Below are 15,379 nucleotides of genomic sequence, written 5' to 3'. Positions count from 1 at the left end.
CACCTGGGGATAGGTTGATTGGCAACACTAAATTGGCCCTAGTGTGTGAATGTGAGTTTGAATGTTGTCTGTCTATCTGTGTTGGCCCTGCGATGAGGTGGCGACTTGTCCAGGGTGTACCCTGCCTTCCGCCCGATTGTAGCTGAGATAGGCGCCAGCGCCCCCCGCTACCCCAAAGGGAATAAGCGGTAGGAAATGGATGGATGCCCGCGAGATGTCCCTTATTTCAAAGTCTGGGTGTTGGCAACCCAAATGGTTTGAAAAAGGCATTTGGTCGCTGATGCACTTATTGAGTGATAAAAGTATTATAATATTGTAAGATTTCATTAAGTACGACATGCAAATAGACGAAAATATTTAAAAACAACATCCATCCTTTTTCTACCGCTTATTCCCTTTGGGGTTGCTGGGGGCACTGGTGCCTATCTCAGCTACAATCGGGCGGAAGGCGCAGTACACCCCGGACAAGTTGCAGGGCCAACACAGATAGACAGACAACATTCACACACTAGGGACCATTTAGTGTTGACAATCAACCTATTCCCAGGTGCATGTCTTTGGAAGTGCGAGGAAGCCGGATTACCCGGAGGGAACCCACACAGTCACGGGGAGGACATTCAAACTCCACACAGAAAGATCCCGAGCCCGGGATTGAACCCAGACTACTGAGGACCTTCGTATTGTGTTGCGCACTAACCCCTCTTCCACCGTGGATCCCCACTCCAAACTTGTTTACTGAAATTAATAATGTTTTGGGGATGTTAAAAAAGAAAAACATATGTACAAAATTTTTAAACACAATAATGGAATGTTTTATTTTATCCACAAATGTAAGTTTGTAAAAACAAAACCATCCTTCCACAAACAATTTAGTCATGTTCTCTCACTTGTATATTACATAACGGCCTGGGGACATACATATAAAACAATCACAACACAATCATCAGATTAAAAAAGAGAGTAATAAAGATATTTCATTAAATGGATTATAGAGACTTAACAAATAATTCATAAAGTCACACATTTTGAAATTGTACAAAAGACAGCTGTTCAAATGATGTATAAAGTAAATAACAATATGCTTCCTGAAGTGGTCCAGAAGATGTTTCAGATGTGAACCAGTAAATATGTATATCATATAAAGGTGCTAATCTATGGGATCATTAACAATTAGAAATAATAATATGTCACACTTCAATATTTCAAACACCTATAAAAAACACTATTATGTATAGGTCTAATCTTGTAAGATGAATATACAGTATATATATTATATATATATATATATATATATATATATACATATATATATATATATATATATATATATACATATATATATACACACACACACATTAATTTTTTATTGAATGAAAAATATGCCTTGTACTGTTTGCTCATCTTTTTAGTCAAATTGTTCTGTTCAATTTTTAATAAAAGTACACAATGTTGTATATTAATGCATGTACTTGACTTAAAAAAACACTAATACAAAATATCTAATCTATAAATGTAGAAGAATATTAAAATAGTGTTATACAAACAACAATGTTACATATACAGTCACACATTCAAAAGGAAATTCCATCCATCCATTTTCTACCGCTTATTCCCTTTGGGGTCGCGAGGGGCACTGGTGCCTATCTCATTATTTTGTATAAAAAATATGTAATTTGCATGTATCACATGTTTTGTATTTACTGACCTTTTTAGTAAAATTGTTCCTCTTGTAATAATTTATGTCAATATAAAAGTAAACAATGTTGCATATTAATGCATGCAATGGGCTGAAAAAAATGGCGTATAAATATAGAAACATGTTAACAAGATCGTGTTAGACAAACAACAATGTCACACATGTTATATGTGCTGATGTTGTTAAAAAGTCAAAGTTAAAGTTTTGACAGTTTATTTCAAATCCTGCAGCTTCATTTGTTGCTGCTGTTCTCACCAGCACACTTGTGTTTCTCACACTGCTTCTTATAAGTGAATCTTTTACCACACACACTGCAACTCAACACTTTCTCTCCTGTGTGTCTTCTCATGTGTCTTACAAGGTCTGATCGTTGACAAAAGCTTCTGTTGCAGATTGAACAGGAATGTGATTTTTCACCAGTGTGTGTTCTCATGTGTCTTTTCAAACTCTGACTTTCTGTATAACCTTTACCACAGATTGAACAGGAAAAAGGTTTTTCACCAGTGTGTGTTCTCATGTGTACTTTCAACCATCGACTTTGTGTAAAACCTTTACCACAGCTTGAACAGGAAAAAGGTTTTTCACCAGTGTGTGTTGTCATGTGCTCTTTCAAATTGTGACTTACAACAAAATGTTTACCACAAAATGAACAGATAAAAGGTTTTTCACCAGTGTGTATTCTTGTGTGTACTTTCAAATTGTGACTTTCTACAAAACCTGTACCACATATTGAACAGATAAAAGGTTTTTCTCCGGTGTGTATTCTCGTGTGTCTTTTCAGATGACTATGGTATTTAAAGGTTTTGTCACAGTGAGAACATGTGAAGTGAGTGTTGTCAGTGTGACATGTCTTATCATCTTTAGAGTCTTCATCATCAGTGTCAGGAGAGTGTGACGTTGTGTCCTCACTATCTGATAGTGGAGCTAAGAGCTTGTCTGCTTGTGATCCTCCACAGTGGTCTCCATCAGCTTCTGTTGTCATGTGTTGTGTTGAGCTGCTGATTGGAAGCTCCGCCTCTCTCTTCTCCTCACTTTCACCTTTGACCTCATCATCTTCACTCTTCACAGGGACACCAGTCACTGGGAACTCCTCCAGTCCTTCTATATGCTCTCCCTCCTGACTGATGCTGTGTTCCACCTCCTCTTCTTTAATGTTCGAGGTCCGTGGCGCATCCTCTTCCTTTTTGAAGTGGGGGGTCAGTGGTTCCTCCTTGTTCCATTTAATGTTGGGGGTCAGTGGGTCCTTCACTTTCTTTATAAAGTGTGGGGTCTCTGGCACCCCCTCTTCGTCTTTAAAGTGGGGGGTCAGTGGTTCCTCCTTGTTCCATTTAATGTTGGGGGTCAGTGGGTCCTTCACTTTCTTTATAAAGTGTGGGGTCTCTGGCACCCCCTCTTCGTCTTTAAAGTGGGGGGTGAGTGGATCTTTGTCTTCCTCTTTAAAGCAGGAGGGCAGTGGGTCCTCCTTCACCATCCTTAAGTTCCACTCCTGTTGCTCAGAGAGAAGATGTTCACAAACGTCTGCAGAACACATTACAATGACTTTTATTAGAAATAAACAGGACTTTTCCTAATGTGTTTGTTTCAACTCTGAAGTGGCACGCAGGGAAAAGGCTGAGTCAACAAAAACCCTCATGGTAGCACAAGACATTCTTCTATCTTTCCTGGGTGCACGCACGCGCGTGCACAAACACACACACACACACACACCCACACACACACCTTACATATAATATTATCTAATGGCCCCCACCTTTAATCAGGCTTTTTACTATTTATGTTTAACTCCTGTTTTTTATTATTCAGTGTGTTTTTTTCTATCTTAATTATTCATATCACTTTTATTAATCGCTCAATGTGATCCTTTTATCAAATTATTATTGTATTATTTATATATATTTTTTTACATCTATTTTGTCATATGTTTCATACAATTTTTTGAGATTGAGGCTTTGAATTTCAATTTGTGTTTACAAAAACTTGTGTTTACTTCCTGTTCTCAAATTATTCACAATAAACTCCATAACTAATACATTTAAAATATATAAATAAGTAGGAAGTAAGTTGTATTTCATATGGTGAGATAAATAAGAATATCTAGAAAATGAATGGTTGGAAGAAATAAATTGATAATGTTTATCATGTTTATTCTTCTGTGTACTTTGTAAACACTTTAAGTTTGAAGAGTTTCTTGAAGTGGATTATTTTCAGTACATCGTTTGATGTCTTTGCTTAATCCATTCCATCATTTAATTCCATATACTGATATACTGAATAGAATAGAATAGAATAGAATATAAAATACTTTATTGATCCCTGGGGGAAATTCAGCAGGTCTTAAGTTTTGTATGTTTTAAATTACATTTTCCTCTAATATTATATTTCTCCTCTTTTGTTGAGAAGAATTGTTGAATTTGTCGAACAGTATAAGAACAACATTTCTTAACAAGCTATTGTTGGATTTCACCATCTACGGTCCGTAATATCATCAAAAGGTTTAGAGAATCTGACAAAAAAACTGCACGTAAGCGATGATATTACCGACCTTCTATCCCTCAGGCGGTACTGCATCAAACACCGACATCAGTGTGTAAAAGATATAACCACAAGAACTCAGGAACACTTCAAAAAATGACTGTCAGTAACTACAGTCGGTCGCTACATCTGTAAGTGCAGGTTAAAACTCTACTATGCAAAGCGAAAACAATTTATCAACAACACCCAGAAACGCTGCCGGCTTCACTGGGCCCGAGCTCATCTAAGATGGACTGATGCAAAGTGGAAAAGTGTTCTGTGGTCTGACGAGTTACATTTCAAATTATTTTTGGAAACTGTGGATGTGGTGTCTCTGGACCAAAGAGGAAAAGAATCATCTGGATTGTTATAGGTGCAAAGTTGAAAAGCCAGCGTCTGTGATGGTTTGGGGGTGTATTAGTGCCCAATGCATTGGTAACTTACACATCTGTGAAGGCACCATTAATGCTAAAAGGTACACACAAGTTTTGGAGCAACATATTTTGCCATCCAAGCAACGTTATCATGGACACCCCTGCTTATTTCAGCAAGACAATGCCAAGCCATATGTTACAACAGCGTGGCTTCATAGTAAAAGAGTGTGCGTACTAGACTGGCCTGCCTGTAGTCCAGACCTGTCTCCAATTGAAACTGTGTGGCCCATTATGAAGCCTAAAATACTACAACGGAGAATTTTGAACAACTTAAGCTGTACGTCAAGCAGGAATGGGAAAAAAGTTCACCTGAAAAGCTTAAAAAATGTGTCTCCTCAGTTCCCAAACGTTTACTGGTGTTGTTAAAAGGAAAAGCAATGCAACACAGTGGTAAAAATGCCGCTGTGACAACTTTTTTGCAATGTGTTGCTGCCATTAAATTCTAAGTTAATGATTATTTCCCCCCCCAAAAAAATGTTTCTAGTTCGAACATGAAATATCTTGTCTTTGCAGTCTATTCAATTGAATATAAGTTGAAAAGGATTTGCAAATCATCGTATTAGGTTTTTATTTACCATTTACACAACGTGCCAGCTTCACTGGTTTTGGGTTTTGTAAGACAAAGTGAAGAGTCCAGTTGTGATGGATTGAATGCCCTGAGAATAAAATGATATGTGGATGTTGTGCTTACTTGGACTGTGATGAAGCTGTGAGGACTCAGGTGGTTTGTCTTCATGTTCTTCAGTCTTCACAGAGACAACAGTCAGTGGAAACTTGCTGAGATCAGCCTCCTCCTGCCCTAGAAGACAATCTCCCTCCTGAGTGATCCACACTTCCTCCTCTTGCTCTTTAATGTGAGGGGGCTGCTGGATGTCTGTTGGGTAAATAAGTAAATGAGATTAAGAGAGGATATAAATAATTTTTGACTCACACTGTTAACACAATGTGTTATTTTGTGTGTTGTGTTAAAAGTGTGTAGTTAATAAAAACACACAAAAGACTTCCTTTTGTCTCAGCCTCTAAAATTACTTCAAAAGGGGTACAGTGAGAAAAAAAAAACAGGCTTGAAAATTTTGTGGAGGTGGGGGTGGGGGGAGATTTGAAAATTCCTTCTAAAAAGTAAGTAGAATTGATTGAGGTGTTCTTAATCTATAACATAACCATGAAGTGCTTTGGCAGGCTGGTCAAAGGTCACATCGCCTCTATCCTACCCCCCTTCACTTTGCATATCAAAGCGTTTTACCGAGGATAATAATAATAATAATGGATTCGATTTATTCAGCACTTTTACTTAAAGCGCTTCACAGAGAAGTGAGAACCCATCATTCATTCACTCCATGTTCACACGAGGTGGTGGTAAGGGATGTCATAACCACCGCACTACACCTTTCCCTGCAACACCTGGGGGGAAAAATTAAAACAATGGTGCTGTTTGTGGATTTCAGCTTGCCCTTTAATACCATAAACCCACTGCACCTGATCAACAAAATGGGGCTCACTAGGACTGAACACACCCCTGAAAAACTAAATACTGGACTTTTTTTTAATTATTTGTACAGGGAGTGAATAACAGATCAGACACCATTATGCTGAGCATAGGCTCTTCACAAGGCTGTGTGCTCAGCCCCCTACTTTTTACACCCTGATGACCCACGACTGTTGTGCTTCGTACAACACAAACCACATCGTTAGGTATGTGGATGACACAACAGTGGTGGGTCTCATCCATGACGACAAGGAGAAGCAATACAGAGAGGAGGTGGAACTTTTTGTTGACGGGCAGCAGCAAGGTCTCTACAGGTATCAGCAAATATAATGTTTTTGTGTATTAATTAATTCCATTTTTAATACCACTTAAAAAAATGCAATGCCCATATCCAACCACGCATGATTATACTTAGTTTAAAGCATAGCGTGCCAAAACTTATCTGTTTCCAGCTGGTCTGTATGGTACTCAGTTGTAATACACTTTTCCACCACCTGTGGCAGTAATGACAACATCTAACAAATAGAAGAAGTTATGACTTAAGTGGTGAAACTGTTCTTTATGTGCACTTCAAATTTGTTGGCAGTTTAGTTAAGAAACCTATTAACTATTAGTTTATGTAGTATGCTAGTTCTACTCAGTCAAGGTTTTTTTTTTTTAGTTGTGCAAAAACTTTCAAGATAAATATAATCTCAGAGAAAAATTTAATTTAAAATATTTGTACGTACAACACTTAAGACCTTCAGTATATCAGTATGTGGAATTGAATGATGGAATGGATTAAGCAAAGAAATCAAATCATGTACAAATATAATCCACTTCAAGAAACTATTCAAACTTAAAGTGTAAACAAAGTACAAAGAAGAAGAACCATGCTAAACATTCGGAATTTATTTCATCCATCCATTCATTTTCTAGACACTCTTATTTATCTCACAATATGAAATATATCTTACTTTATTGTTAATGCTCTTAGTTATGGAGGATATTGCGAATAAATTGAGAACAGGAAGTGAAAAAAGTTTAAGCAACTGCTATGTCAAGGAAAACGGGTAGGATTTTCCAACATGTTGAATAGAGAAACTGGAAATTGTGATGCATCATGTTGTATACATGCATGTGTGATGTATCATGTTGTATGCTTGCATGTGTGATGCATCATGTTGTATGCTTGCATGTGTGATGCATCATGTTGTATGCTTGCATGTGTGATGTATCATGTTGTATGCATGGATGTGTGATGTATCATGTTCTATACATGCATGTGTGATGTATCATGTTGTGTGCATGCATGTGTGATGCATCATGTTGTATGCATGCATGTGTGATGTACCATGTTGTATACATGCATGTGTGATGCATCATGTTGTATGCTTGCATGTGTGATGCATCATGTTGTATGCTTGCATGTGTGATGTATCATGTTGTATGCATGCATGTGTGATGTATCATGTTGTATACATGCATGTGTGATGTATCATGTTGTGTGCATGCATTGTGATGCATCATGTTGTATGCATGCATGTGTGATGTACCATGTTGTATACATGCATGTGTGATGCATCATGTATGCATGCATGTGTGATGCATCATGTTGTATGCATGCATGTGTGATGCATCATGTTGTATGCATGCATGTGCGATGCATCATGTGTGATGCATCATGTCGTATGCATGCATGTGTGATGTATCATGTTGTATACATGCATGTGTGATGCATCATGTATGCATGCACGTGTGATGTATCATGTTGTATGCATGCATGTGTGATGCATCATGTTGTATGCATGCATGTGTGATGTATCATGTTGTATGCATGCATGTGTGATGCATCATGTCGTATGCATGCACGTGTGATGTATCATGTTGTATGCATGCATGTGTGATGTATCATGTTGTATACATGCATGTGTGATGCATCATGTATGCATGCATGTGTGATGCATCATGTTGTGTGCATGCATGTGTGATGTATCATGTTGTATGCAGGCATGTGTGATGTATCATGTTGTATGCATGCATGTCTGATGTATCATGTTGTATACATGGATGTGTGATGCATCATGTATGCATGCATGTGTGATGTATCATGTTGTATGCATGCATGTGTGATGTATCATGTTGTATACATGCATGTGTGATGCATCATGTTGTATGCATGCATGTTCCAAATAAACACAAACGCAAACTCTTAAAGGCACATTGTGTAATATTTTAAAGTATTCAAACAGTATTTGTATTTTTGCAAGTTGCACAGTAGGAGTTCAGTGCTGTGCAATATTCTTTAATGTCAGCAATTGTCCTACAAAAAGATTTACTCCATACTTGGTGGTGGTAACCACGGTAACCTACAGTACCCTTGTTATTTTGCGTCTCAGCAACTTTGACGGCTGTGGCTTAGAGGCCAGTTACAGCTGAGTTTCGAATAGTTTGGTTGTCTTCACAAGTCTCCCGCTCTCTTGTTCTATTTCCTCCTACCCAGCCGTCCCCTATATGGGCACACGGAAACAAAACAAATACAACACGTGTTACATGAAAATGACAGTGATCTGATCAAATAACATCTGAATAAGAAGTCCTGCATAACATAAATGACTTTCTCTGGTTGTATGGTAGTAATTAATCATATTTGGCACTGCCCCCCCCCCCCCCCATCGTCACGTCGTGTCATTGCTGGTTTACGGGCAGAGGAGCATGTTCGGCAGTGCACACACAGAGTACTTACAAGCAGACACGGTGTGTAAACAAAGAAGGAAGAGCAGACAAATTTTGGTTTAAAAACTAACGATAAAGGCGAAGTTATAACTGAAATGCCCCCAGGAAGAGGTGCTTTGAGATATGACTAGCTACCTAGAAGCTAAAGTCCATCCACAGTCGACAGTGTAGTAGCCACTTCTAAATCACTAATCCTTGCCTCCATGGCGACAAATAAAGTACGTTTTTTACAAGTATCATCCCTGCAGGACGAGGAATAGCTAAACATGCTTTACTACACACTGTAGGAGGATACCAAAGCTCACCGGTGTCACAATGTAAACAAACACCATTGATGGATCTACACCTAACATCCACTGTAGTGATACCAAGTACAGGAATGTATCTAGTCGATACTATGATTACATAGATATTTATTATCATCAAAAAATCTTCTTTAGTTTTTTAAAATTTCATATTGTGTTTATAAAGTCAGGAAATATGTCCCTGGACACATGAGGACTTTGAATATGACCAATGTATTATCCTGTAACTACTTGGTAACGGATTGATACACTAATTTGTGATGATATCCAAAACTAATGTAAAGTATCAAGCAACAGAAGAATAGGTGATTATTACATTTTAACAGAAGCGTAGATAGAACATTTTGAAACAGAAAATAAGCAGATATTAACAGTAAATGAACAAGTAGATTAATAATCCATTTTATACCACATGTCTTTAATAATTTTGACAAAATATTAGAATATAAATGACCCCTATTTGTAACTGCATATAGATAGATAGATAGATAGATAGATAGATAGATAGATAGATAGATAGATAGATAGATAGATAGATAGATAGATAGATAGATGGATAGATGGATAGATAGATAGATAGATAGTACTTTATTGATTCCTTCAGGAGAGTTCCTTCAGGAAAATTAAAATTCCAGCAGCAGTGTACAGAGTTGAGATCAATTTAAAGAAAAAAGTAAAAAGTAAATAATGGGGGTTTAAAAGGAAACAAAATAGAGAAATATTACAAAAAGAATAAAAACAATGGGAATAACAATATAACAGTAAAATAAGAATATAACAAGGCAAAGTAGGCAGTAGTGACCATGTTATGAAAACGTATTGCACTGTTAATGTTTTGCATCCCCTGTCATCCTAATACCCCCCGTCCCCCGTCCCAGAGAGGAGTTGTACAGTCTAATGGCGTGTGGGACAATGGAGTTTTTTAGTCTATTAGTCCTGCACTTGGGATGAAGCAGTCTAGCACTGAACAGGCTCCTCTGACTACTGATAACTGTATGCAGAGGGTGACTGGCATCATCCAGGATGCTCACTAGTTTGTCCACAGTCCTCTTCTCTGCCACCGTCACCAGTGAGTCCAGTTTCATTCCCATTGTAGAACCGGCCCGCCTGATCAGTTTCTCAAGTCTGGAGCTGTCCTTCTTAGATGTACTGCCCCCCCAGCACACTACCATGTAGAACAGAACACTGGCAACCACAGACTGGTAGTACATCCACAGGAGTTTTCTACAAATGTTGAAGGAGTGCAGTCTCCTGAGGAAGTACAGCCTGCTCTGTCCTTTCTTGTACTGGTGGTCCGTGTTAACAGTCCAGTCCAGCTTATTCTCCACCCAAACCCCGAGGTACTTGAATGAGTCCACGGTCTGTACCTCAACTCCCTCGATCACAATAGGTTGTGACCGTGGACTCGACCTCCCAAAATCAATGACCAGCTCCTTGGTCTTTGACGGATTGAGCTGCAAGACGTTCGTGTGGCACCAGACAACAAAGTCCCTCACCAGGTTCCGAAACTCCTCCTCTCTGCCGTCCCTGATGCACCCGACGATGGCTGTGTCATCCGCGTACTTCTGGATGTGACACAGCTCTGAGTTGTAGCAGAAGTCAGCGGTGTACAGGGTGAAGAGAAGAGGGGCCAGCAGACTAATTTGGATATTTTTTTTCTTACTTACTACTAAAAGACAAGTTGCCTAGTATGTTCACTATTTTATTTAAGGACAAACTTGCAATAATAAACAGATTTAATGTGCCCTAAGATTTTGTGTTAAAATAAAGCCAATAATACAATTTTTGGTGGTTCCTTTTATTTAGAAAAGTATCACAAAGTACCGAAAAGAATCGAAATACATTTTGGTATAGATTCCGGACTTTCCATACTTAAATAATAACACCAGACCAGATTGAATGATACACTGCTTCAAAAAAAGTCTACACACCACTGGCATAAACCTCTCAAAAATATTGTGTGGCCAAACGGTCTCGTTTTCATGAATCAATCAATCAATGTTTACTTATATAGCCCTAAATCACAAGTGTCTCAAAGGGCTGCACAAGCCACAACGACATCCTCGGCTCAGATCCCACATTATTACATATAATTAGTGCTGCAGCTATCCATTATCTTAGTAATCAAGTAATCCATAGATTTATTTGCTCAATTAATCGAGTAATTAAAAAACACACATTATAGCCTCAAAGCTTCTTTGAGGGAAAATAGTTGAAATACAAAATTATATTTTTGGTGATTTTTTTTTATTTATTACAAATCATATAACATCGAAATTGCCCTTTTAACATGTTAGCATCATTACATCAGGGTTTCTACAAGTATCAGCAAATCCAATTTATTGCTTTTTTAATGCCAAAAAAATATATAATGCCCATGTCCGACCCCATATGGTTATTCTATATAACCAAAAGCTTCCAATTGTCTGCATGCATATAAATGTAAGCATTTGACAATGATGATGTTGAATAGTTGAAAAGTTTACATTAACTTTGACAATCTAGTTAATTAGAATTGGCTCTCAAGACTGTTTCATCTGAGAATTTATATTTATTTTTCTGTGGTAACATCGAGTGTTCTGAATTTGTGCACGTCTGTAGACAATAGCCAATTAAAAGGTTCCGCCTATCAATCATTAAACTTATTACAGAGGAACTGCACTTAAGCATTCTAAAACAACACCCAATTTAGAATTAGTTGATTAACATAATATACCAAGTAGTCATTTTATTGTATCTCTTTTAAACATGCGGGGTTTTTTTCTTCTAAATTTGACATTTAATACTATCTGTTGAATAATAATAAGAACAAGAAAACACATTCTGTAAGCTTCTTATTATTTACAGGTTACAAATTGAGAGGCAATGTATTTAAACTTGTAACACATTTAAAAAGGCACTAGTTGGAGACAGTTCATCATCACAAGACAATTCACCTTCTTATACACACTATGTTTAAGAAAAGTGTTAATAATGAAACATAAAGTTAGTAAAGATGTGAGAGTAAGAAGTAAACAAACCTGTTCTGTGTAACACAACTTGATGTTTCTCGAAAACAGCGTCCAGTAGTTGGTTGTTCTCCTCTTTTGTTCTAGAAAGTTCCTCCTCGTACTTTGCTATGGTTCTTTCGCACATTTTCACACAATCACAATACTCTACACTCACATTTGATCTCTACTTAGCGATGTGTTGATAACGTTCGCGTCTCTTTGTTAGCAGCTAACACGCTAAGCTAACTAGCACGAGACGCTTCTCAGCTTAACAGTACTGACTGGCAAAGCAACGCAGATAATCTCACGGACCAAGACGTTTAACCATGAAATAAATAATTTAATATGTCTCTTGTACGACATAAATATTTACATAACAGCGAACAAATAACACCACTAACTTATTAGCGTCCACCTTCACTTGTTTTTTCTTCTTCCATGTGCTTTTACGACAGTTGGCACACTTGACGTCACGAGACAGCGCTGCTCTGCTCTCGCGAGATGTTTCGCGTTTTAAAAAAGCTTTAAAAGCCCATCTATACATTTTCTTACCGCTTATTCCCTTTTAAGCTTTAGAAGCAATAGAATAAATTGTATAATAGTTTTATATTGTTTCATTATCTAGTAGTCTAATATTATATATTGTTATATGGTTCATGAATATGTTAAAATATTTGTCCTGTAAATCAAGCATTTTATAGCACTATAAGTACTCTTAACGTATTAAAAGGTAGACGTTATGTTAAATATAACCCCTAACTTACAACATGATGCCTGCAAAAAGTGACTTGCAGTATGTTTTAAAATTATTGACACATATTTTCTGGTTTAAGGTTGCTGCATCGAAATTGGAAACAATTTAAATATAATACAAGTTATTCAGTACTGTTGACTTGTTACAATACCTTTTTAAAAGCTGAAATCAACCCACAACTATACGTTATGGCACTTAAGATAAAGTGATGTGGAAAATATTTACTTACTGACAAATGTTTTCTGGAATAAAAAAATTGAAAAATGAAAAAAAAAACTAAATTTCAGTTATTTTAATGAAATAAATCATATTAAAGTTCTTTACGTTTTGTTCAATACTCGATATTACTTTTTGGCAAGCGTTACATTTTGAAGTTTTTTAAAAAGGGCATTCTAACTTGTATTGAATGTACTTTATTATGATACAGAACTCTCCCAAGTATGATCCAGTAAAGCAGAAAAGATGTCAGTCACAAGACCTCAAAACTTTTTTCTTCCTCTTTGATATTTTTTTATAATACAAGGGAGCCATCTGATGTACAAAGAATGTACTAACATGTACTATTAATCAATCATCAATCAATCAATGATTATTCATATAGCCCTAAATCACTAGTGTCTCAAAGGGCTGCACAAACCACAACACAAACCACTACGACATCCTCGGTAGAGCCCACATAAGGGCAAGGAAAACCCACACCCAGTGGGACGTCGGTGACAATGATGACTATGAGAAACCTTGGAGAGGATCGCATATGTGGGCAACCCCGCTCTCTAGGGGACCGAAAGCAATGGATGTCGAGCGGGTCTAACATGATACTGTGAAAGTTCAATCCATAGTGGATCCAACACAGCCGTGAGAGTCCAGTCCAAAGCGGATCCAACACAGCAGCGAGAGTTCCGTCCACAGTGGCACTCACCGAGTGTGAGTGCCACAGTGCCCCCTTTCCTCTCCCTTATCTCTCCTGCTTGCTTCTTTGTTTTGTCTTGTCTTAACTTTCTTGTTGCCTCTTTTTGCACTGCTCTCCAAATCTAAACATTGGAACTATTTAACTGGCCTCAACAAAATTGACAAGATTATGGGTTTGGGGGAACCTGCTGTCGTGACGAAGCGGTTGTTGCTGGACACACGACGGACTCTTGGGAGAAGAAGGAGGGCCCTGTGCCTGGCGACCCTTTTTTGTCGACGACGTGAAAATATCCAACTTTTCGGAATTATGACAACAGGACATGTGCTGATTGGAGTAAGCGTTGCTCTGGTTTGTTGACAAATTGGAAGTTGCTGGCAGTCTTCAAAGTACACCAAAGCTGCCACAAATGATTGGAGGATGCGGAAAGAACTGTGGATTACATCGGACTGTCTACCCCGCAGTTTTTGAGGACGAGTCATAGACAATTTTAGAGTGAAAAGCACATTTTATTTTCACTCGCATACAAATCATTTCAACTTGGATTGTTTCCCTGGCTTCGAGACTCTCCCGAAGATCACTGCAGGAAGAAACAACAAACTCCCTTCTTGTCTCTCATGGACACACACCTGTTGTTGAGAACTTTGGACTAGCGACGGCAAATAGATCAAGGCCGCGGAACAGAGACACACTATGGGCTTATACACACACACACACACACACACACACACACACACACACACACACACACACACATCCACAAAAAAATATGTACGCCACACATACACCCTCCTGTCCCCATATCCAACGCCCTCGACGCTGATCCCGTAGCGGTGATGAATGGATGGTCAGTGCCTGAGAGCTGCGGCCTACCACCATGACCTTGAACTACCTTCCCTCTGTTGCTAGATATCTCGAGATGTATGTTGTAATATGTACAGTATATGTGTTTTGCTATGGAGGTTTCTTCTCACTCCGAACTGGGCCCCCTGAGGAGCGCAGACTGGATTGTATTTTTTTACTCATCTTTCCCCAGCGTTTACCTTTTTCCCCATCGTTTACGGGGCGCCTTATGGCGACCCATCTACGTTCTTGTTCTGTAACCCTGTACACTGTTTGTTTGTCTAATCTTGAACAGGTTTGTGCTGAAAACAAAGTTTCGTTGTACTTGTGCAATGACAATAAAGACCTACCTACCTAAAGAATATAAATTTAAATAGTTACCAGATAGAACAATGGATTGAGGAAACGTTTTTAGACCACATCATGATATATACAGATGCATCAAAAACTATAAATATTAAGGTAGGAGCTGCTGCAGTTATCCCACAAGGAAACATAGTTTATCACTGATTCTTTTATTTAATACTATCTGTTTTTACGGGGGAATTGGTTGCAATTTATATGGCAGTTAACTGGATAGAGGAAAACAAAGCAAGGAAGGTAGTCATGTGCTCGGACTCCAGCAGTGCTTTGATGAGCATAAAAAACATAGAATCAGAAACAAGACAAGATATAGTTTATGAAATAATTCAGGCAATCTACAGGATAAATAAAGCGGGAGGTGTGGTAACATTTCTC

At 38.0% G+C, this 15,379-nt stretch overlaps 1 protein-coding gene across 5 annotated transcripts in view; it reads right to left on the bottom strand.

Moving 5' to 3' along the window:
• LOC133545409 (gastrula zinc finger protein XlCGF57.1-like) overlaps positions 1–15,379 on the bottom strand; it is a 53,191-nt gene that overhangs the window by 13,228 nt on the left and 24,584 nt on the right. The window contains exons 1-3 of one of the 5 annotated variants that reach the window (XM_061890971.1): positions 12,168–12,600; positions 5,333–5,515; positions 1,893–3,214 (exon numbers count right to left, since the gene is read on the bottom strand). The exons of 1 other annotated variant lie outside the window; for it this stretch is intronic. In XM_061890971.1, coding sequence (XP_061746955.1) covers positions 1,929–3,214; positions 5,333–5,515; positions 12,168–12,282 — 1,584 coding nt within the window. In that variant the 5' untranslated portion in view covers positions 12,283–12,600 and the 3' untranslated portion in view covers positions 1,893–1,928. Of the gene's footprint in view, positions 1–1,892; positions 3,215–5,332; positions 5,516–12,167; positions 12,601–15,379 lie in introns of those variants that run through there. 3 more of the 5 variants (XM_061890975.1, XM_061890969.1, XM_061890976.1) reach the window with 3 other exon arrangements.

Source organism: Nerophis ophidion, linkage group LG28 (assembly GCF_033978795.1).
Source record: "Nerophis ophidion isolate RoL-2023_Sa linkage group LG28, RoL_Noph_v1.0, whole genome shotgun sequence".
NCBI classification, from domain to species: Eukaryota; Metazoa; Chordata; class Actinopteri; order Syngnathiformes; family Syngnathidae; genus Nerophis; species Nerophis ophidion.
This window is presented reverse-complemented; position numbering and strand designations above follow the sequence as displayed.